Source organism: Panthera pardus, unplaced genomic scaffold (genome assembly GCF_024362965.1).
Source record: "Panthera pardus isolate Hobbes unplaced genomic scaffold, ASM2436296v1 HiC_scaffold_13, whole genome shotgun sequence".
In the NCBI taxonomy this organism is placed as follows: Eukaryota; Metazoa; Chordata; class Mammalia; order Carnivora; family Felidae; genus Panthera; species Panthera pardus.
The window spans coordinates 166,157,311-166,182,532 of NW_026526688.1; the positions used below are offsets into that span (position 1 = coordinate 166,157,311).

Consider the following 25,222-nt stretch of genomic DNA (forward strand, 5'->3'; position numbering starts at 1 on the left):
CTAGAAGAATTGCTGGGGATCAGGGTAGATACCAGCAAAAATGGTGGAGTATGAAATTCCAAATAAAAGCCTCCTGGTATTAGGGTGAGGAAATGGGGCTCATTCAGAAAGTATTATCAGCACTTTATGGTGCCTCCCTGGAAGACATTTGCAAAAAGCTTGTCTTTGTATGTTACCTGACTCAGAATTCTCCTGGTGCAAAAGTTGCTACTAGGGAGATGTCACTGAAAGTATTTATAGGCAGATGTTTTAGTTCCTTCTGCCTGAGGTGACGGATAACATTTGGGACAAACAATGGTCTAACCAAAGAGTTTGAGAGGAAGGGCTAAGGAAGAATTGTACAAAAGTAGTTTCAAAAGCAGCACTGACATGTATTTTGGAATCTAAAAGTCCACGTGTATACACAGAGCTTTGTGAACACTCAATAAAGACCTGAGACAGTCGGTTAAGCGTCCGACTTCGGCTCAGGTCATGATCTCACGGTCCGTGAGTTCGAGCCCCGCGTCGGGCTCTGTGCTGACAGCTCGGAGCCTGGAGCCTGCTTCCGATTCTGTGTCTCCCTCTCTCTCTGACCCTCCCCCGTTCATGCTCTGTCTCTCTCTGTCTCAAAAATAAATAAACATTAAAAAAAAAATTTAAAAAAAAGACCCCAGAAAGCCCTAAACTTTCACCTCTTGAGGCCCTACAGAAGCAGAAGTATGTATGCTAAAGCAGGGTTGTAAACTAACTACCTGGCTGAAAGTTGAAGACATATCCCAACCTACACACGGAGCCACTTGGCAAAGACTGAGGAAATGTTTTGTTCCAGGTATTTAAGGAAAACTGTCTAATCATCAGATAGCCACTATGCTAAAACAAACAAACAAAATCCCAAAGAACTCAGTGGCCCCAAACAAAAAGAATCAGACTTTACAGAATAAGTTAAGAAAAGTCACTAGGGGTGCCTGGGTGGCTCAGTCGGTTGAGCGTACAACTGTTCATTTCGGCTCAGGTCATGATCTCGAGGTTCACAAGTTGAAGTCCTGCATCTGGCTCTGCCCTGACAGCTCAGAGCCTAGAGCCTGCTTCGGACTCTGTGTCTCCCTCTTTCTCTGCCCCTCCCCCTCTTGTACTCTGTCTCTCTCTCAAAAATAAATAAAACGCTAAAAAAATTAAAATAGTAAAAATAAAATACCTATAAATACATTTAAATAAAAAAAATTTAATGCTTATTTTTGAGAGAGGGAGAGACAGAGCGTGAGTGGGGGAGGGGCAGAGAGAGGGAGACACAGAATCCAAAGCAGGCTCCAGGCTCTGAGCTGTCAGCACAGAGCCCAATGCAGGGATTGAACCCACGAACCACAAGATCATGACCTGAGATGAAGTCGGACGCTTAACCGACTGAGCCACCCAGGCGTCCCTAAATCTTTATGACCTTGAATTACATAACAATTTCTTAGGTATGACACCAATTTGTAATCCCTATTCAGAAAGGATGCCCATTGCCGACATTCTCTTCAACACTAGCGTGGTATAAATCTTTTGAAGTTTGCTAACATTTTGGTGACTATATTGTTTTAAAAAGGCATCTTGGGGCAACTGCGTGGCTCAGTCAGTTAAGCATCCAACTTCGGCTCAGGTCATGATCTCACAGTTCGTGGGTTCGAGCCCCACGTCGGGCTCTGTGCTGATCGCTTGCTCAGAGCCTGGAGCCTGCTTCAGATTCTGTGTCTCCTTCTCTCTCTGCCCCTCCCCCGCTTACACTTTGTCTCACTCTGTTTCTCAAAAATAAATAAATGTAAAAAAAAAAAGAAAATTTAAAAAGGCATCTCATTATCACTTTGTTTATATTTCCTTAACTGCTAAGGAAGTTAAATATATTTTCCTATATTGATTTGTCATTTGCATTGCTATATTTTGCATGTGTGTGTGTACATGTGTGCGCATGCATGCGTTTGTGCAAGCACATGTGTTGGGGAAGATGTGGTTTTGCTTGTGGATATGTGTGGTTTTATCTGTTTTGTTTCCTGTTTAAGTATTCTCCTGTACCCAGTTGTCAAAAGAATACATCTTCACAGTCGTCTAAAACCTTGCACTTTGAGACATGAAAGGGCAGTGCGTTTCTGTAAATGTGTTTTTTAATATTGACTTAGTAGTAGGTGAAGTAAATTTACTTTTCTACCTTTTATTCCTACTACTACCATCATATTCCTAGATGCATTCACTCATGATGAAAGACTCACTGCTATTTTGAATTCCTAACTCTATTGCAGATGAGAAGAAAAGGCTGCTTTATTTATCCTCAGGGAAAGCAAAAAATACAATAGTATACAACTTTAACATATGAATGAACATTTCTTTAACATTTTAACTCTTTTAATTTAATGTGTCCTCTATGTACGAAATTAAACTTCTATTGGATCTCTGATAAAACAGGTAATTGCAGACATTTGACTGCTGATGTTACAGCTTACCTCCTGCGTTATTGCTTTCTTTTTACTTAATCATGACTTCCCTGACTACTGGCAGAAAAGCTCTGCAGTGAAAGGAACTAAATTATTTTTTAAATGAGCAGAGTATAAAATATTCCTTAAAATGTAGTGATTTGCATTTTATAAGATTTAGGGTTTAGTTGCTTGTTTTATTTTCTATAGATTCTAAGCTTCGTTATGAAAGAAATTATGTCCTCATGACGCTAAGCGATCCAGAATTAATTTCATATTTAGGTAGCTATACTTAGAATGAAGAACTTCTTAATCATAGTTCCATTGTGATCACTGGTGTGGATGATTGGTCCATTGCTTAGCATGTTTTAAATAAACGATGAATAAATGCATGTGAGGCTTTGTGTGAGATTTTTTTAAAATAATGTTAATGCACGATGGATCAATTTAAAGTACGTACTTTCCTCATAGGAAATTCTACTTCAGTTATCACCAACCTTTGTACCCTTAACAGTATTCAAAAGAGAAAAAGGAGATTCATAGCAGCAAAAATGAAAACTTAAAGCATTTCGGAGTTATTACTTCAAGAATTATAACAGCCATTTGTGATAATTAACTTTGCTCTGTTCTTCCAGTTTTTTTTTTAAGTGGATACAGTGGCAGTGAAAGTAACTTTGAAAAAAGAATATTTCCAATGCTGTCTTGTATCTGTTGATGTTTTTGGTTCCTGTCTTTCTGCAGGAGTCACAACTGTTCTAACAATGACAACTCTAAGCATCAGTGCTCGGAACTCCCTCCCCAAAGTGGCTTATGCAACCGCCATGGACTGGTTTATTGCTGTTTGTTATGCATTTGTGTTCTCTGCCCTAATTGAATTTGCAACTGTTAACTACTTCACCAAAAGAGGATGGGCTTGGGATGGGAAGAGTGTAGTCAATGACAAGGTAAGTGAGAATCCCCTAACAGATTTAGTTTATAACAGACATGTTCCTAAAAATTGACATTAAAAACATTCAAATATAAATTGTTTGTGTGTGTGTGTGTGTGTGTGTGTGTGTGTGTGAATCATATTTCTTTTAAAGTATGCTTTTGCCTGAAATCCTTTAGGAGTGCTTGTTAGAGTATGACTTCTGTTGAAACCACTCCCTAGCATCTGCTGAGCTCTGACTGTGTGTCAGGCACTGTGCTAAGTTGTTTACATATGTTCTATCATGTAATTTTTACAACTTTATGACTAGTGTCTCTTTTTAATTCTCATTGTTCTGATGAAGGAGCTAAGGCTTAGTGAAGTCATTTACTTGCCCAAGCTCACACAACTAGTTAGTAGCTATATGTGATGGCAGATCTGACCATGAAGTTCATGCTCTTAAATACCACACTACTTTATAATAAAGAGATTTGAAAAGAAAGTGGACTTTAATTTACCTGTTGTAGAATCTCAGGCTCTATCAGCAGTTGAGTTACTCTTCACCTACCCTCATCGCTGTTGCTTGGATAGAAAGGTTCAAGCGACATTGTTATCTCTTCCATGTTGTATGGAATAAGTACTTAGGTGCTGGAATGCTCAGAAAGTTTAAGTTGCTCATGTAGTCTATGAGACTCATTTGTTTCTAAGATTAATTTCTTTGGGAATTGTTGGTGTCCATTTTTAGGTTTCAAGTACTGAAGCTAGTGGAAGTTTTGAGCATTAATATAACATCTGTTCCCTTTCTTATTTAATGGATTATTATTCATCTGCATTAAGAGGAAGCTTTGGCTGTATCACAGTGAGATATAAAGTATTCTTAATAGTTAAGTTCTACTTGGAAGGCTTCTTTTTAATAATATACCTATTAAAATGCTTCTTCCATTAAATTTGGAATAACATACTTGGTGATTTTACTTCTTTGTCAGTTATTTAAATATAATTTTTTCTCATTTCTAGAACCATATTGCAGTTTAAGCATACAAATGATTGATGTTATAATTTAAAAGTCTTGCTCTTTTTCCTAATTTTGTAAACTGTAAGTTTTAGTAAGTGCTGGTTTATTTCATTTTATAAGCAACGTTTTGCATACTAACAGCCACTGAGTAAATATTAAAGGGAATCCAATTAGCTTTCTATGCTTAACTTCTAGGTTATTTCAGCATTTCCATTACATTTTATTATTGATTTATGTTTTCATTTTCCATATAATGTACTGCTTTTTCATTGCTATCTATGCAATTACTTCTTTTTAGTTATATTAGTTACACATGCGCTTTCATACTAACTTTTTTTGAAGATGAAATGCCAGATGTATTTATAAATGCCAGACAAGTTTATAAATATGTCACAAAAGATAAATAGTGGTTTGTGGTAAATTCTCCATATAGATATTCATTGATATATCACTTTTTAATGCTATGAGGGTGCCAATCAAATTGACATTGTGATTTGGCATATCAAATAAAATACCTTCTCCCTGTACTTGGAAAATAGAAGTACCTATAAATGCAAAAAAACCCATTCATGATGATGCATTCTAAAAGCAATTACCTAGTACTGAGGAATGCTGGAATTAAGTCAAACCACATATCAAATCACACAGAGCAAAGATAAATCCAGGACAAAATCATTGATGTTCGCATCTCATCTGCAAGAAAACAGCTAACAAATGTTATATTATTTCAGTTCTAAGTGGTTGGAATTCAGTGGTTAATTTAAAGGGAACATTGTATCAGGCACGTTGCTTGTTCTTACTTTTCCATAGTTAGGCCCTTGAGAATTTTTTGTTGAATAAAGAATCTAAGAGTTTCTTTTATGAAGTCTGCACATGTAACACCAAGGAAAAACTTCACTGCCTTCACGGAAAGAATGTTCAGTCTTTACAGTGGTGAATTTATCAGTGGGTACTCAACCCAATTTCATGATTCAAATGAATTTTGGGAGGTGCTCCCTAAACTTAGCTTGGAAATAATCACATTCTTAGGACTGAAAGGAAATCGAGTGCCCCAAACTAGCACATCTGCCTGAAAAAATATTTCAGTGCAGTCTACTTTCAAGCTTCTCTGCTTTAGTTTTCCTTAGGAAGAAATTTTTTTATGTGGAAAATGATAATTTATTTGAATTATAGAATTTTTGTCCACTGCCCATGTTGGTGTCCTTCCAGTTTTATCAGACTGGAAAAAGTCCTCAGCTTTCGAAGTTGGTATCATAAGTCAATGCAGTTCAATCATCTGTCAATAGAAAGAGCATATGAAAAGTTCTTAAACATTTGTAAACTGGCAAGTATTAATTTGCATCATAAGAATAATAATGACTCAAAGATGCATACCACTAGCATATGTTTGAAAAAGGAAATACACATTTAACATACAATTTATATGTAGATTGCACTCTGTTGATCTTGAAAGTTAGTTTTTGCAAATACATAAATCCACTCCATTCATATTCAAGCTACATTTGAGCCCTCTGTTAGAAGACATAGCCTACCTACTGTGCTCTGTGATCTTGGATGAGATGTTTTACTACTTTTAGCCTCAGGTGTGACACTAGATTACAAAACTTTTCACTCTAAAAGTGTAGTGCTGGATCAAATGCTCCATCTCCAGTTGTTATTCCTTTCCATATACAGAACGTATCTTATTATGAAATGCCCCAAGTTCTTCTGGAAGCTTCCCTCACAACCAACATTCTTCCGCTTGCCCAAGACTAATTCTTCCACTGCAGCTCTCAATCTCTTTCTCTCTTGTTCTTTTCTCAGCCTTGAAGCATCGGTTATTGTTTTCTTCTCATTTCATCAAGGCCATCTTCTCCTTTCCAGCTGCCTCCTTCCTTTCAGTAAGGAGTATGCTTACTCTGTTTCATTTACCATGGAGGCAAGAACTCTCTCTAGATCCTAGGTCACCCATTCCCCCACCTTCAGATTCTACCATCTTCTTCTCCATTCAGGCTTTTTGAAAACCGTGCTACGATGTCTGTGTTCTCACTTTCAATTTAATTCTCAGCCCACTGTAATCTGATTTCCTTTTCATGTATTGTCCTGTAACTGACGGACACCAATAACCTCCACGTTTTCAGATCAGATAATAATTTTTCATTTTTCTCAAGGGATCCCCATTCAACCCATTGAATATTGTTGGGCTTCAGAACTCCATTCAGGTGCAAGTCAGCAGCATTTCTTTACAAGAAGCCTTCGAATAGCAACTTCCTGCCCTCAAATCCTGGCCTGGCAGCTGCCTTTATTCATTCTCTTCTGAGAGTCCTTGCCCGAGTTCACAGTAGATACTGTCTCCCTAACATCTGCTCTTGTTTACCCCTAAAGACAGTCATTTGGCTTTATTGTTTTTGGTTTTACTATTCACTATGTGATTCTCACTTTAAGGGTTTTATAGATAGTATTTGTGGGAATGTCTACAACACTAAACAGTGTCCACCCATTTACTGTCCCCAAATAGATAATCCTACTCGTCCTGAGAACAAATGTCAATCTTCAGGAAATTTCTGAACCCTGCACCCCCCGAAATGATTCAGTCCCATTTAAGTGTGTCTAGCACCCTGATTTTTTACATTAAATCCTTTATTATAGTTTGTAATTGTATATAATGCCTCATCTCCTTCACTGATCATTATAACCTGCCCATGTTTATTTCAGTAAATCATCCACTGTTGGCCTTTTGCACTGGGTCTTGTGTGTGTTAGTTGCTCAGTAAATATGGTCTGAATGAATAAAGTACGGCCCAATCAAATCTACAGCTCATGCTTTTATAGTATCTATAACTGTACCCTATACCTTTCTTTTAAGTTCTAGGATCATATATCCATCCTATTCCCTAGGCATTTCTATATGACTCTACTATCTCAATCTTTACATATCTTTTTTTAAATAAAAATACAACAAACAAAGATAAAAGCTTCTAAATTGATTTTGTATATTTCCCATGCCCACATTTCCTTTTTTAAATCTCTGGCAAAACCTAATCTCACATACCAACAATTTGGAAATACCCCTTAACATCTAACCTGTCATCACATGGTGCCTATTTTCTTGTCCTTGTCATGGACTATGCCCTTGCTCAGTGTTCTCTGAGAACACTGTCTCTAATCATGTCTCCCTCCAGTCCATCCTCTACATTAGTGCTAGGGTCATTTTTCAGCTCTTCAGTGAATTGTTGAAATCTTAATGCTAATTATTGAACTCTTTCATGAATTCTTCAAGTTGGTCAGCTGATATCGTCCAAGTACATAACTTTCTCATAAGTTTGTTTCACATGTTGAGTTACTTGTTGTTTTACAGATGTCTATATTTTAGCAAGAGCGTTTGCTCAAGTTATTACTATTATTATTCATTGTGCATTACCACCATGTGCCTAGGAATACCTCTGTGTTAGAAATGAGAAACTGCAGGGACATGTGGGTGGCTCAGTTGGTTAAGCATCCGACTCTTGGTTTTGGCTTCAGTCATTATATCTCACTGATTCCTGAATTTCAGCCCCACGTGGACTCTGCTGATGGAGCAGAGCCTGCTTGGGATTCTCCTTACCTCTGTTTCTGCCCCTCCCCCACTCATGCTCTATCCCTCTCTCCAATAAACAAACAAATAAATAAATAAAAACCTTAAGAAAAAAAAAAAAAGAAATGAGAAACCATAGATTGTTCCCATAAAGTTACTTACTCAGGATCACATCTAATAAGTGGTACATCCAAGATTGAACACAGATCTGAAGTCCATGCTTGTGTTCTTCCTCTAGCCATTAAACCATCCCCCAATATCCATGCTGCTACACATCTCCATGACATTAGATTCCTCTTACCAAAATGCTCCCTCCTTCCTTCTGTAACTGATGACTTCCTAGTTCTTTCTTAATACCCATCTGATTTTACTTAACACTGAAACTTTCTAAGTGAATCCAATTACTGCCCTCTCTTATCTTTCTGCAGTACCTGACACAAATTCATTCTATGTGACCTTAGTAAATTATACTTTTATCATAAATTTGTGTTTCTAACAGTAGGTTACATGGTCTAAGAAGATAGTAGTATTGTCACACTCATAATTTTCTCTGCTATAACCTGGAATAATAGCACATAATTTATTTGAATTAAATTTAAAAAATAAATAACTCTAATCTCTTGAGACTGATTCCATTTCTAAATCTGAGTCAGTGGTTCTACACTGGCCAAGAAAAACATATTCTCTGCAAACACATCATATATTAAATTACTTAAAACACAGACTTAGTTGGGGCACCTGGGTGGCTCAGTCGGTTAAGTGACCGACTTTAGCTCAGGTCATGATCTCACAGTGCATGGATTCGAGCCCCATGTCGGGTTCTGTGCTGACAGTTCAGAGCCTGGAGCCTGCTTCTGATTCTATGTTTCCTTCTATGTCTGCCCGTTACCAGATCCAATTCTGTCTCTCTTTCTCTCTCAAAAATAAATAAACACTAAAAAATTAAAAAAAAGATTTAACAACATAGTATCCAAACTAACATGAAATGTGCCATTGTTTTGTGATTCACTCCATGCAATTCATAGAAAACATCACATTTCAAGTGTTTTCTTCATTTATTTGCATTTTTCAACATCCTGCCTTGTTCCAAAAGCATTTCAGGCAGTTTACCAAAAGAATGCATGCACTTAACTATTATAAAATAAAATATAAATAGAAGTAAGATATCAGGATGAAGGAAAATACAATGCAAATGTGTCCACCGTTTGGGCCAGAACATTAGCTATAGTCCATAGCTAGAGGAGTTGAGTTTTAAATTCTGAGCTTCTTGGCTGCCAAAGTAAACCATGGGGTGGGGGGCGGGAGTTACTCTTATTTGTAATCAAAAAATGGAAGCATAGATTTTCTTAGAGAAAATATTTTCCTACATTGAATTCTTTAAAACAATATCATATGGGTTTTATATTAGGGAAAGCTGGGTACTATTGAAAGTAATGTCAACATTTTCCCAATAAACTCAGTAATGAATTTCATATTGATGTCTCTTGTAGTCCCCTTCAATAAAAGCTGAAGGCATTACATTAACATACAACTCAGTGAAGGCAATTCTTCAAGGAGCTAAGCTAATATGGTCCAAGTATATAGCTTTCTCATGGCCCAATTTAATCCAAGGAAAGACTTTAGAGTACTTAGAGAAGTGGATGGACTGTATAACCTTCAAACAATCTTCTGTAAGTATCACTTTTCTCAGTCAGGATGGTTAGCAGACAGTTAACAATAGCATTATCTGACCCAGGAGCATGTTGTTGCTTTACAAGAAATGGGCTGGCTAGTAGCCACAATGACTGTAAAAAAAGCAACATGGTATATAGAAAGAGCATAGATTTGCCACTCTGGCAACCTTGGGTTTTTTCCAAAGTCTGTCTTATCTAGTGTTACATTTATGAGCGCTCCCTTTCCTTATTCTAAGGACAATATCTGCGATTCTTTCCAATTCTGCAACCATGTGATTATTATTTTTATTCATATCCAAGGTCACTATGCTAACAGATGCCTATATTTTAGCAAGAGCATTTGCTCAAGTTATTAACACGTTATTTTATCTACTACTGTAAGGAAGCTGAAAGTGGTTTGCCCCATGGTGTAAGACATTTTGATTTCTACAATCAAGAATTTTCCAGACTTGAAATTTTACATTCTAATGAAGTAATAAACTCAGAACATTCTGAATTCTATAAAACATTGTTTAAAAAATAGAAAATGTAATTAGTATGTGCTGTATTTACTTTTAATTCCACTTCAGCTACAGCATCAACAAATTCTATAGTAGCGTATTTTCCTCTTTTCCCCCCAATTAATGTGTAAAAACACATAATCTATTGATTTTGTGATTAGCCACATTTCCCCCTTCCCACTTAATGTGAGTCTCAATTACAAGCAAAACAGCTTCCACAAACATGTGGAATGGTAAAATTGTGGACTTTCAGGATAATTACATAATAGAATTATAGAACAGCCTATGGGAATCTAAATTTTATGAATCTCATAAATACTATACTCTACAAAATAACTTTATATGTTTGTATATATCATATACTTTCTAAATATATATTTTTTCTCACAGTGATCATTCTAGTACATGTCATTCATGATAAAGCAAACATTTTTTGAGCCTCTTCTGTGCCAGGAACTATGCTAGGAGCTCTGCATTGCACAGTCTGTGCTCTCAAGGAGCTTATAGTCAAGTGGAAGAAAAAAATAAGTGGAAGAAGTATACATGCCACTATAGAGACAAACACTAGGGTGTCGTGGAAGCCCATGCATGGAAAGAGTAATTATTGCAATAAGAAGTAATGTTTCAATACATGTGATTTTGAGCTGAGTTTGTATAAAATGGATCTAAATAGGGGAACAGCGTGGGTTGGTAATCAGTTCCTGGCTCAATTGTGGTATCATTCACAGGTTAGGGAATAAAGGAGAGTGTATAGAATTAGGTTGGGAGTGAAAGTAACCTGTAATCATTTCTGGATATTTTGCGTTTTAATTACCTATGGAATATGTAGATAGAGAAGTCTAATGAAACATAATGGGTGATAATGCTGGTGAGAGGTATTATGTCAGTCATCTGCATATTGGTAACAGAGCCATTCAAGAGTCACTTAAAATTAATAGAAAATAGCAGTGGATAGAAGTTAGCAGTGAATACAGCAAGGTGATATCTTCTGTAATGGCCTAGCATACTAATATTTTTTAGTACTATCAATAGTAGATCTATGAATTACAAAGAATAGTAATAGAATATATTATGTGGACTTAATCTGTATACTCTGCTTTAGCAGATCTAAGAACTGTAAGTCAGCTATCAATTCAATAGTATTTTTTCTCTAGATACATGATTTTAATTTTAAATAGATAGGAGCAACTTGCTTTACTGTATATTTGTGATAATTACTTTCAAATGGACTGAGGGGAGTTATTTTATAACTTTGTAAGACTTTGTAAGATCTACGCCAGAAAGGCTTGACTGGGCTATGGCTAAGAATTGAGAAGTTTTAGTACCATGAGAGTGCCCTGTGCTTCATTCAGTGAATTGGTAAGAAATTACAAGTGCCAACCACTGGGTTTTGACTAAACATAGTACTCAGGACTCTTGCACTTTTTCTTCCTATTGGTTCTGAAAATAATCAAGTTTCCAAGTTCCTAGAGAGCATTTTGAAGCCAAGCCATCATCTTTTCAGGTACTAAGCTTGCCTCCAAAGTTCATACTTATATTCAGAAATTGAAGCCATTCTTTGAATAATGAAGAAAAAATAAGATGAAATTTTATTCTTTGTAGTTAAGTCAATAGAAGTTACAAATACACATTAAAATTATTTTTAACACTGCTTATGATAATATCCACAGTATTGGGATGGAAAAAAAAACCCAGCAACATACAAAAATATTCGAGGGTGATATTTGGCTGGTACATTCTGGCACAGCCCTTCTGGGTATTTACAGCCAATGTTTGTTCAGGTTGACCAGAGTATCTGTTTTGTTTTGTTAGTGCCCCTGCTTCAGAGTTTGTTAAATAATTTAGCATCACCTATGGGTTTGTATACAGTTGAAGGGTATTAAGTCAGGCAGGAAGGGTGCTGGTGAGAGTACAAAGTCTATCTGTAAACGCTTCTTGCAACAAAAGACATTTACATTTATGTTTCTTTGTCAAAATGTCTAAACCTTGCACCATAAATCCTGACCTAACTTAAATGTCCCTCTTCCAAGATACCTTTTTTGGGTTCCTCCATGCAATGTTTATGTCTTCTTTCAAAGATATAAAATGGATCTTGTAAGCCAGTAATCAAGATTTTGTAACTGAGTTATACCCATTCCTACTCTCCGCTAAGAGACTGTGCTTTTCAATGTGGTTTGAGTATTCATTTGCGCACTTAATTCTCACAGTGGTTCATTATGGCTTTGGTATAATTATCTCCCTGTTTTCAAACTAGAAGCTGAAGCAGGTAGAGGTTAAAGAATATTCTCATGGTCAGTCCAAATTCTCTATAAGTGCCATTTGAGATTACTTTAAATGATATCTACGTATATTCGAAATAATGATAATATAAACCCCGTATGTTACATACTTTATGGTTTAAAGGGTCTTTTTAGAAGATTGACCTAGTGATATAAACTAGGAATTTAGGAAAGAGTGTACTCCCAAGTTTCAAACACCTTCTCCAAAGAGTAATATCACATAGTATGATATTTAAAGCAGAGGTTTAGAAGTCACACACATGGGAGTTTTTGTGCTTTTTCAGCCACTTAAGACAGGAGACCTGGTTATATCACGAAACTTCTTTAGCCTCTAGTTTGAAATTTGTAACATGGGGTTAAGTATTGAACTTACCTCCTACCCAGCAGTGATGTTTTTTTACAAATAATACTGGCAGTCTTAACCCTCCACCTGACACATCCTAGTGTTCAGCACGTGTTACCATCTCGCTGTCAGTTACATAGTTGGAAATTCCCCTGCATTTGTAACATGGGAACTTTGTGTGCCATTGCAGAAGAAAAGCTGTTTTATAGCTTTCATAGTGGTAGACCCTCAACCCCTTTCCTTTTATACTCCAGCCACATCTGGAAGAATGCCTCATCAGCTAGGGAAAGAGAGGAGGGAGAAACCTGATGTCACTAAAGGACAGGAAAACCAGGCCCGTTTTTAGATCTTCTGGGCTCCCTGAGGACCTTTCTTATCTCATTTTACCTGAACATTTTGAGAATTCTTTAAAAAAAATTTTAATGTTTATTTATGAGAGAGAGAGAGAGAGAGAGAGAGAGAACATGAGTAGGGAGGGGCAGAGAGAGAGGGAGACACAGAATCTGAAGCAGGCTCCAGGCTCCAACCTATCAGCACAGAACCTGATGCGCGGCTCGAACCCACGAACCACAAGACCATGACCTGAGCCGAAGTCAGACACTTAACTGAGTCACCCAGGCACCCCGAACATTTTGAGAATTCTTAATTGAAAATAATTGATATTTGAAATTCTGTTCTAGGCCACTTCGTCCTCTAAATCTGTTGATTTACACTCTTCACTATTTTGGATAATTCATAGCTGGCTCAATTTTGTTTGCATTTAGATAACTAAGAAGACATTTATGTTAGATAGAAATGCAGATAAATGTTATTTATGTTTCCAGGTTCATTAATTCAGCTGCATATTATGTGCCTACCAGGTAGAAGGCACCATGCTAAGTGTAAGTTTATAATGGTAAACAAGACAGACGTAGCACCAGCCTTTATTGAACTTAGATTCTAATGAGAAAAGAAAACGTCAATCAAATAATCACACTAGAAAGAATTTATACATTTTGAAAAATGCCACGATGGAAGTAAACTGAGTGCTGTGAAGCATGCATTTGGGCAAAAAGACTGTGCTGCATAGAGTGGCTGGGAAGGTCTTTTTGAGGACAAAGACTAAACCAAGACCAAAGTATGAGAGGGGATTGATAACAGGAAATGCAGGATGGAGAGAGGCAATTCAAGTAAGGAAGTGGCATGGCCAAAGGTACCAAACAAGGAAATATTCTGAAAACTGAAGTTATTTCCTGGGACTGGTATATAACAAAGAAAAGAAGCCATGGTAAGAGGTATCGATTTTATTCTCAGGACCTTGAGAGTGTATTTAAGGGATTTAAGCTGAGGAGTGACGTGATCCCATTTGTGTCTTGAAAAAAATCCCTGTGACTACAGTGTGTCTAATGATTGGACAAGGTCAAGCCAAGCTGGGAGAGCACAAAGCATTTAATTTGGTCCAGGCAGGAGATAATTGTGAGCCAGATTAGAGTGGGTGGGAACTGAACTGGGGATTATGAGGAGAAACAGCTTGTGGTTGAGCTAGGCAAAAAGCAGAATTTGTATTTTATCTTTGTCCTATGTTTTTAGTATTTATTTCACTGCCACCTGTATATGGTTAGTTTACCACCATATGAATAAAGCATTTGACACCAGAGAGAGAAATACTGTTATCTAGTTCAAGAAGATAAATTTCTTTGTTCAGAAATTGAGGTCATATGTTGTAGATGATCATTTCTCTTGTTAAAATGTCTCTACATTCCATTTATTCATTCACTCATTCATTCAACAAATATTTGAATAACTACTTGTAAGAGTCAAAATGTTGCATCGTTTATTGCATTTATGGTTCTGACTGTTTTCCATGTAAACAACAACAAAAAAACATGGTTCTCCAGGTAAATGGTATCATTGATTTTTACACTGGGGATTTCCTCATGGTTTTAGGACTCCTTTTATTTATTTTCCTAAATTTCATCTTTCTAATTGATAATGATGTTTTTATCAAGATGCTTTTCTGCAGAATTTGAACTGGAGTTTGGAAAATGTTAAGTGGCAGGCTCAACCCACATTCTGTTAATTCTTGTATTTTTCAATAGAAAAAAGAAAAAGCCTCTGTCATGATACAGAACAATGCTTACGCCGTGGCTGTTGCCAATTACGCCCCGAATCTTTCAAAAGACCCAGTTCTCTCCACCATCTCCAAGAGTGCAACCACACCAGAACCCAACAAGAAGCCGGAAAACAAGCCAGCAGAAGCCAAGAAAACCTTCAACAGTGTTAGCAAAATTGACAGAATGTCTAGAATAGTTTTCCCAGTTTTGTTTGGTACATTTAATTTAGTTTACTGGGCTACGTATTTAAACAGAGAACCTGTATTAGGGGTCAGTCCTTGAATCTAGACACAGGTGATCTTTGGGATGTATAGGAACATACACCTTTGTTTTGCTATGTACAGTCTGACTAATAACTGCTAATTTGTGAACCAACATGTACAGTATGTATATAGCTATATAGCTTACCAGTAGACCTCTAATGGAGACACGCATTTGCTAACTTGCGGAACCGCAGGCAGAAAGCACCCCGTGCCCAAAGAGCCATTGCCTTTTTTAAAGATTTACCCTAGGAACTCGTTCAAAGTGGATTTCACGTGATCTGATTTATTTCCTACCGTTCTAATTGTGATGAAAATGGGGATCCTATACCACACTTTATGAACTCTTTTGATTTAAGTCTTAAATAGAACTATTTTGTACTGTTGCCTAACTATAACGTAAGATAACGTTTTCATTCCAAGGGGAATTCTTCTAAATCACAGAACTCGTTGTATCTGCCACATCAGTGCCCTTCATGAGTGCTCAGAATCCCTGCTAGTGTAATTGGAAGCTTAGCACACATCAGAAGAAAAACTAGAGATCTGAAATCAGCTTTTAATTACTCTGTATAGCATCTATAGCACATATTACAGCATGACAAGCTCAAATAGTTAAGAGTCACTCCTGACAGAATGTTAATTATGCCTAGAATTTAATAACTATCAGAACGTCATGGCCATTACATTTTAGCATCAGAGTTTATTTGAAAGTAAAATTCAAATCCTACAGAGTATTATAATCATTGGAAACTACCTTAAATTAAAACAATAAAAATAAAAAAAAGACAAATGTGTCTTACTCTTTCCAGGTATGTGTTGTATTGAAATTGATCAGCTAAATTTTCTTGGTGCTGGAGACTGGAAAAAGCATCCAGTTTGGCTGCTGTGGAACAACATTCACATTGGATTAGAAAATTGTGCCAAAAACTCCCACTGATGAGAATTCATAGGTGTCACAGTATCTAGATGAGCACTTATACGATTCTCTTCTTTCCTGTTTACTGCAAATTCTGCCTTAAGGCTTCTTTTCATCAGGACTCAGAAGCCACTAATTACAAAGGAAAGGGCAGTGAATTGGCACATTTTTCTGTCTTGAAGCAGTGCTTTCAGATAAGAATTATGTAAATCTGCTTTTGTAAATTGCAACTTTAAATTTCATTGACTCAAATTTACAACAGCTTTGTATACCAGAAGAGGTTTTGGTAAGAGTTGAACATTTTTAAACAGAAACTTTAAAGCATCACCAACAGATTGTGGATTAGTTCACATGCACAAATATAAACGTGCACACACGTATACACACACACACACACACACACACACACACTAATTAACTATATTAGAGTGCACACACGTAGCTAAATTAGAAACCACAATTTTCAATTTTATATAATTACTAAATATTAATGGGTAAAATTCATTTTTCTTTTAATATTTAAAATATACTCTCTATGCCCCTGAAATATGTTAATAGAAGTTAACAATTGTGTCTCATGCCTAGATTTAAGATTTTTGGCAAACCCAAAATCCTTTTGACTCACATCTACATTAGCAGTTATTAGTTGACTTTTACTAATAGATACACCTTTATGATGGTGTTTTTGTAGAAACATAAGTAGTCAAATAGTGGCATTTCCTGCAGTTTTGTACAGTATTTCAGTATAGTGCATAAATAAGTATGTTCATAAAATCAATAAAAGAAGTATCTTATGGAAATAAGCAAAATCACAACAAAAATTGCTATTCCTTTGCCTCGTTTAAATTTATTTTTTTCATTTTCTTTGTTTTAGTGTGATTCTATTATGTGCTTTGCATGACTGTATTAATACCAAGGTCACAAATGCATCTTATTAACAGAATTTGCCGTGAAGACAGGCTTGACATTAAAAGTTCCCTCACAAAAGGTAATCCATAATCCTTAATAAAATAAAATTGTTAACATGAGCTAATAAATGTATTTCTTTAATTCCCTTCCAATTATAGCTTATTTGTCATCTAAATACTTTTAACACATACACTTTATTTGTACGTTGAAATGGAAGACACCCTATTTTCCTACACACTTAAATATAACATGGATCTGTAGAGTTTAGGGAAGTGTGTAAGAGTCTGAGAACATGCACCTTGCTTGGAGGCAAGCAATAAAAATGCTTTGTACGGTATACATTACCTTACACTTTAAAAACATTGTGCTTGTGAGTTCTACATTTCCCCCTTAATATCTGACTCTAAATTATAAATTTATAAATATGTACATATGTAAAAATAGTTGTAAATAGCAGTTTCTGTAAGACAACAGAAGAGACTCCTCTTTACCTTTGACAAAGGGCTGCGCCTACATCGATGACACCAGTTTCGTTAAAATTTAAGGTAGAGTGGCCAGAAAAGTTATTCTTGTTATTCTTATTTTTAGTTTGAATTGCCAAAATCTTATTTGAACCTAAGAACATCCTGACAGTTCAGATTTTCTGATGATGTGGATTGGGATTTTTGATTATTTCTCTCATGTTGGTGTATTTTTTTACACATTTCTCCAACTTTTAAAATTTATACATCAAAGGGAACTTTTGGTGTTTCTGGAGAGAGGGAGGATGCTGCATGGAAAATTATTTTAAATCATAGAACCGTAGTGTTTAAAATTATTCTGCTTTCCATAAACCATTGTAAAGATGCAAAAGAAAAGTGACACAAATTTATTAAAATAAGACCAAATTTTCAAGAATTACATTTTTAATACACTATCAGAGGTCTCTTTGGCCCACATTATGCCTATTTTATGCAGTTGTACATTGACATAAAGAGTTATGGTATGTAAAAAATGTAGATAAGTACATGTACATATATTAGAGATAAAGTCTCATTTTTGTATAGCTGCTGCTCTGATTCAGCTAATATTTATTCAACAAATTTTTTTTTTACCTCGTACTGTGTGTCACACCATGATGGTGTTAATAACACTCATATTGCACCCTCAGAATTTAGATGAAAATTAAAGTGCATCTCCTTCTTCTAAAGACTGAAAATCAAAGACGAAATGGAACACGTGAATTAATTTAGCACTGAGAGTTGTTTTAATAAGTTATAAGATCATGAGTGTGCTAAGAGAGTGTCTGTCTTGTTTTTTCCTCCTATTCGTGTTCCTATGTTTTAAATACAAAAATGGAACAAATATAACCGGTTAGTAATTATTTTAAACTTCAGTGATTTTTAAAATGCCAGTGTTACTGCTTAGCAATCTTCAGGGATCTCTCTCTTTCGAATTTATCTCAGGTTTGAATAAGTGATCCCCTTGAGCGAGATTTCCAATTTTTTTCTTAAATATTTCATAGTTTATCTTATAAAGGACATAGATGCTATTATTTCACTCATATATTTCTTTGGTGTGTGTATGTACATATATATATATATGTACATATATATATGTATATATGTACATATATACATACACATATGTGTGTATATATATATGTACACACATATGTGTATGTATATATACACACATATATGTATATATATATGTATACATACGTACGTGTGTGTGTGTGTGTGTGTGTATCTCATGTGTTTATGATGTGGTTCTTTTTATAGTCCTGGCTGAGGCTAAGGGAACTGAACTCTGCCATGATATCGTAGATTGTAGAGGGACACCAAAGCTCTATGGAACCTGTTCTACTGTATTTGTCTCTACTATATTTGGCATAGCCTATCATTTCAGTGGGAGGACAAGGGAAGTAAATCAAGTCACCTTCTGCAAAATCATGTTTCTTCAGCATCAAGACTTTTTTCAAATGCTTCCTTCTTGATACCTTAGACAATACCTATGAAGCACTGAAATGTTTATTATTTAATTTGCGATCCAAGACCATATCAATAGGTTGATTAGTATTAATAACTTCACCAAACACCAAATATTAATAACTTTACCAAACATCAAACTGTATAGGTTGATCCTGTTCTTCGTCTTGTAACAGTCTTACAACCATCTGCATATTTCTGAAACAACTTCCAGGATTTTTTTTTTTTTCCATATAAAAAGGTTTGGAATTTTAAGGGAATCAAGCTAACTCATTGTTACCCTGTAGTGCATTTTTCCGTGTAATTGAGGTCTCATGGGAACCGTGGGTTTCCCTCTTATTAATCCAGAGTATACAGAAGCATAACATTTAAACTGGAAAGGGCTGTGGTTATTTTTAATATCCATGCTTGGAAACCAGAGGCACTTTATAAAAATCACTCAACAGTGTGGACAAGACAAATTATAATCTTTTTCTTTATTGAATTCATGCTTAAAAGATGAAATTCAGTATTTAATGAAATTTTTAATATCCATCTTTCATAATCAACATTTGTATAAAAGATAATAATGTTTTCCATTAGTGTAAGCACTCATATTTTCATCAAATTCAGAACAAATTCAGGACCTCAAAAATAGTGAAAGAAATATCAAAGAGAAAAACTTCCTGGAAAAAATGAGTCTGTTACTAATTAAACCCAGTGAAGCATTTTCCCTTTTAACGCCCAAGAAAAGGGAGAAATTAAATATGCATAAATATATACAGAAACATTTAACAGTTATGATTCTATCATGGTAAGCACCATGATTAAAATGCTAAAATAGATGGAGTTCTTGTGAAGGCATGTGGGAATGGTAATCAAAAAATTATTCAAAATCTATCTGTTTCTTATCAGAATTTTGTATCCTCATGTTTTTCTTGAAAATTCTTAATCATCCAACATATTTGGACCACCGTTTTCAATTTTATTTAGTTGAAGTATTCTGTATTTGTATATGTAAAGAACATTTTCTTATATACATACTAATATACCCCACTTCAAATCACTTTCTCTATGTTGCAGTTTATACATAACATCACTTAATATGTTGCCTGATGGGAAGAACAACTGATAGATGTTTCAGTTTATAGTAATCTTCCCCAAGAACCCTTAATAAGTTCTTAGCTTTGATTAGAAGAGTGTGTGTATGTGAGTTTGTGTGTGTGTGTGTGTGTGTGTGTGTGTGTGTGTGTGTGTGTATTTGCAGGTATGAAAGAACATTTTGAGGAATTCAGACAAATTTATAAAACTTATTTTATTAATGGGCCCAATCCCAAATGTAGCTCTTATTACTAGCAATTAACTTAGTCAATAGAATAGTTTTTTCAGTAGATCCATAACAAACTTACTAATTGGAATTTAGTCTTGAGCCATACATATGGTTACATATATCCTTCCTATAAAAGTTGTCAACATTGTTCTGATGTATTTCTAGTTGGCCCAGATGATTTCACAATTCTGCTTGTAAGGTAGGAAAGAAAATCTTTGAATTCCAAGTTTCTCAATGAAGGTTTGTAAAAGCTTTCATTAAATTAAATATCTGGTTGATCGTATGCAGATGCCAAGTCCTCTATATGCATTATGGTTAGTTTCATACCTTTTTGAATTGAAATGGTTCTGAGTTCATTCTAAGCCCTTCACATAGATTACCTCATTCAGTCCTCGCAACAACCGTAAATCACTGTGTGATTCTTGAAGTTCTGGACACCAACATGCCAACCCAACACATATTTTAGACGAAGTAAAAAAAAAAGCTGTATTTTTCTTTGCTTTAATTCAAATTTATATTCATACATTTTGGGAAGCACCAATCCAATAAAAAGACCACTATCTGGTTTTCTATATGACAAAACCAAGCAAACAGCAAACACTAAACTGTACAGCAACCAAGAATCCATTTTTGTGAAACTAGTTATTAATATCAGTCACAATTTAGTTTCTAGGAATATGTTGCATTTTTATTTTTTGATCCATAGGTAATGATAATATATAAAAATGCTTAAAGTTGATTAAGAACACTATTTTGTTTTCTTCTTTATTTTCTTCTCTCTTTTTTCTTTTTCTTTTTGTTTCTTTTTTTTTTTTTTTTTGCCAGTTTTGTTGGGGTCAGAGAGGTTTTGTTTTTGTTTACCATATCGTTGGTTTCATGACATTTAAACTCATTGGACTACAAGGATTATGTATTGACTTCATCAGTTTGTTGCAAGTTACTATTTATAGAAAGAAGTCTACAGTGGCCACAAATAAATGCCAGAATTGGGATTGTCAGTGTTGAATTAGCTCAGTTTGTGTGAAAATTTCAGTTCTTCATGCTTTGTTTTAGAAGACTTACTTTACCTATAGCATACTGTCAAATTCCAGCCTATGTTATTGAATAAATATGAGTGTCTCCAACAAAGTTTATTTGTGAGAACAAATCATATTAAGAAAGCAAAACAAAGAAGTTAGGTATAGAATTAATTTAGACATAATGGCTGATAGATTTGTTCCCATTTATTTATTTTAAAAAATCTTCCACATAGTAATTGAAGCATTTGACTGTTTTAAACTCTACATAATGTGTGAAATTTGATATATGATTAGAATGGTCTAAATGAAACTGAACTTTGAGCCCCAGTTTTTACAAATTAAACTTTACCATCCATGGATAAATCCTCGATTACTTATTGATCTTCGGTGCCTGCTCCATAATTGATTTCACATTTATTGGGATCCAAATTTTTTTCAAGATTCTTCTGAGCATATACAAATTCAGGTTTTGGTGGGCTCTAAAACGAAGAATGTGACCTTTCATGAAATATTCCCTTTGGAGTTGACATGCATGAAAACTTATGAAAGCTTCATATTTGTTGCTAAATTTGAAAAAAAAAAACAAATGAAATGTTTTTCCCTTGCTACACATTAATAATAAAGTTACATGCATAGGGAATGCATGATAAAGCTCCAACACCAAACTTTAATTATTCACATTAGGTGAAATTTGAAATTTTCTGGGTGACAATACACTTGTATGGTAGTTTTTCTCATTTGAGAAAATCATTTGAGAGCTAATAATATTTGTAATTTGTGACCTTGTTGTAATTGGGAAAAGTCACTATTTTTCACATGTGTAAGATAATTTGACCTTTATTGAATGTCATTCAATATGCTGTGTCATTATGCTTGCTGTTTAAAAAAAGATACTAATCAGTCCCATGCAAATTAATGCTAAACATTATCTTTTTGTACTTATTAAAATTAATTTAAATATATTTGATCTGAAAATTGTGTTTTTTGTACTCTGGTCATTCACTACATGTTTGCTTATAAGATTTGAACTTATTGTAAATGTGACTTTTTTTATATTGGGATATAACACTGATATTTTGTAATAGTGATTTTAAATGTTAGTTTCTTAAATTTCTTTTTAAAATAAAAAATTACAGGGTGACAAGGAAAGTATTAACCTACCCTGAAATTTTAGGAGGGGTTCATAAATTGCAAATGTCAATTCCTTTAACACTTTAAGAAAATGGTGCTATGGAAAACCTAAGTTCACCCAGAAAATTGACTGCCTTCTATCATAAAAAGTTCACATTTACATAAAAGTATTCAACAAAATAAATAAGATTTTCTTTTTGTTAGATAGACTCAAGTTCATCATTCTGTTTGTAAATGGGAAATATTACAGCTTTCTTATTCTTTTAATAATGCAATATTATTTAAATGAGCTCTTTTTATTATTATTGCAAGTAGCATTGATATGATATACTTTTAAAAGTCAAAAAGATATAAGAGCAAAGCAATTTTTATCAACATGGTAAGTTCTCATGCAATATTTCTCAACTCTATCCACATTTTAAAATCACTTGAAGTTAAAAAAAAAAAAAATTGGTCCTACACTGCTTGCCTATAGCTTTTAGTTTAGTCACTATTAGTAAAGAAAAAAAAAAAGAACCATAAAACGAAATGAATGTTACGAGTTAATTTTTCACATCATATAGTGACCTTAAGTGACAGTTTCAAACCTTATATAACAAAGTATGCATTCTGGAAATTTAATAATTAATTAAAATCACTCTTACTCTTAATTTAAATATTTTTAAAAAGTCATTTAGACTAACATGTTTTTGCTACTATTTTCCTGAGGGGAAAGTACGCTAAATTTAAATACTGAGGTAAGTATTTCCATCCTCAAATTCACATCTCCGTAAAATTATAGCCAGCAAAATGCTACATTCTTCAACAACATTCGGCTCATTTCCCCAGTACCAATAGATAGTCTCAGCGCTGTCAAATTCTTGTAGATGAAAGCATGCTATAAATGGAAGCATTTCTGTCACGTTTGCTCTGAAGAATTCAGGAAAGGAGCAACTGAAGTTTTGTAGGGCTTTCTATGGAGTTAGAAGTTTTGTCCCCCCTTTAAAATGTAAATCCAAAGAAACTGCTGAGAAAGCAGTAAGACTCAAATAATAGCCATACCTGAAGATTGTTAAACTACAACACGGAAAAACGTTTATATTCTCAGGTCTGTAGTCCATACTAACTCTTGAAGCTTTTCCAGTGCAGATAGGAAACTAGAAAAGTGCAACAACCAGAAGCAAAGAGTAAAAATAGCACTGAATCCTTCAATTGCCCCTTGAGAAAACGTTGAATGATATCCAGTGTCTTTGGTTTAAGAAATCAAGGAAATGAATATTTTTAAAAATTTTAACCTTTCGTTAGTGCACATTAAGGAGTTTAATTACTTGGTGTCCATTTACCAAACTCACTCCTGTGGAACACTTTATTCCATTAATGGTTTAAGATTTTACACCTTTCTTCCATGAATCAATAGTCTTATAGAGAATTTCTAAAGTATGTCTTAATATGTGGAATAATAAAAACATCTGAACTAATAACTGACGGGTGCGTGGGTGGCTCAGTCGGTTAAGTGACCAGCTCTTGATCTCGGCTCAGGTCGTGAACTCACGGTTCTTGAGACTGAGCCCCTGGTCAGTGCAGAGCCTGCTTGGGATTCTCTCTCTCCCGCTCTATTTCTGCCCCTCCCCCGCTCATGTGCATGCTCCTCTCATCTATCTCTCTCCCTCAAAATAAATAAAATAAACTTAAAAAAAAATAAAGTAACTGAAACATACCAGTTTTGAGTTGCTTTTATACTTACTGTTTAAAAGCTAACTTTAATTCCAAACTAAAATGCACATGAAAGGTCAGATAAATGTAAAAATGAAAGCCAACCACTATGAGCACAAAAGGAACCCAGCAAAAGGATATATGAGGTCTCAGAGTAAGCATTAAGGCCCCTGAGGTGAGGGAAGGTAGAACTGGGTTTTTATGGACTTTATTGACGTGTTAGAGTAACAACTCAGTGCTTGTGTAGCTTGATTCAAATTTTTGAGTAAAATAATCTCAATTAGCTGCATCATCTAAAGTAAAGAAGATAAACACAGCCACTCTTCCCCTCTCCCCGCCTACAGAGAGAGAGGCAGTGCCCATTGAAGAGGGGTGACGCTCAGCCTACACCTCAAACATTGGCCGTTACACTCAAAGACAATTATTTTTCCTTTGGAAAACTCCAAAAAGGAAGACGCAATTTAAAAATATGTAAAAAAGGGAGACAAATAAAAATACTATTGTTCTCAATGCTCATATACATATCTTTGTACTTTCCAAACGATACAAATCAACTAAGGATGATATAGTTTATATTTGAGCTGTTAATATGTGTATGTCTGCATAATGTATGTAACGTAGAAATACAACTAATTAACGTGTAGGAGAGCAGACAACACATGCAAATCATAGATTTTGTCACATACGTCTCCATTACCAAAGTCACCCATGCTTAGTCTACACTGGGATGACAAGCCGTCTACTGTATGATACTGACAACTGCCCATCTCAACACGGTCCCTCAAGAAGTATAGAGGTGATTGGTGACTCAGGTAAGTGGGTTGTGATTTAGATGTCAGGTCCTCCTAGAGGACACATATTTTTCATCACAAAAGAAATTTACTAGAAATTATATTCTGATAGAAAAAAATTTGCTGTTGTTGGAAGAGTGAAAAAGAATTATGTTTTCATCACAAAAATGTAGGAGAGAAATATTCCATAAGTGTGTTTTCCAGTTTTTTTGATTGTGGTAAATATATATAACATTACATGTACTACCTTAATCATTTTAAGTGTACAGTCAGTGGTGTTAAGTATACTTACATTGTTGTGCCATCACCACCGTCCACCTCCACAACTCTTTTCATCTTGCAAAACTGAAACTCTGTATCCATTAAACAATTATTCCCCATGAGCCTCTTTCCTTTAGCCCCTGGCAACTACCACCCTACCTTTCCCCCTGCCTTTCCAC

The 25,222-nt window shown here is 35.0% G+C and overlaps 1 protein-coding gene across 4 annotated transcripts in view; it reads left to right on the top strand.

The window, feature by feature from the left end:
- Positions 1-16,989, top strand: part of GABRA2 (gamma-aminobutyric acid type A receptor subunit alpha2) — a 121,579-nt gene extending 104,590 nt beyond the window's left edge. For 3 of the 4 annotated variants that reach the window (XM_019412938.2, XM_019412925.2, XM_019412931.2), the window contains 3 exons: positions 3,165-3,367; positions 9,388-9,567; positions 14,771-16,989. In XM_019412938.2, coding sequence (XP_019268483.1) covers positions 3,165-3,367; positions 9,388-9,567; positions 14,771-15,067 — 680 coding nt within the window. In that variant the 3' untranslated portion in view covers positions 15,068-16,989. The remainder of the gene's footprint in view (positions 1-3,164; positions 3,368-9,387; positions 9,568-14,770) is intronic. The other variant, XM_019412946.2, reaches the window with a different exon arrangement.
- Positions 16,990-25,222: the final 8,233 nt, after the last annotated feature.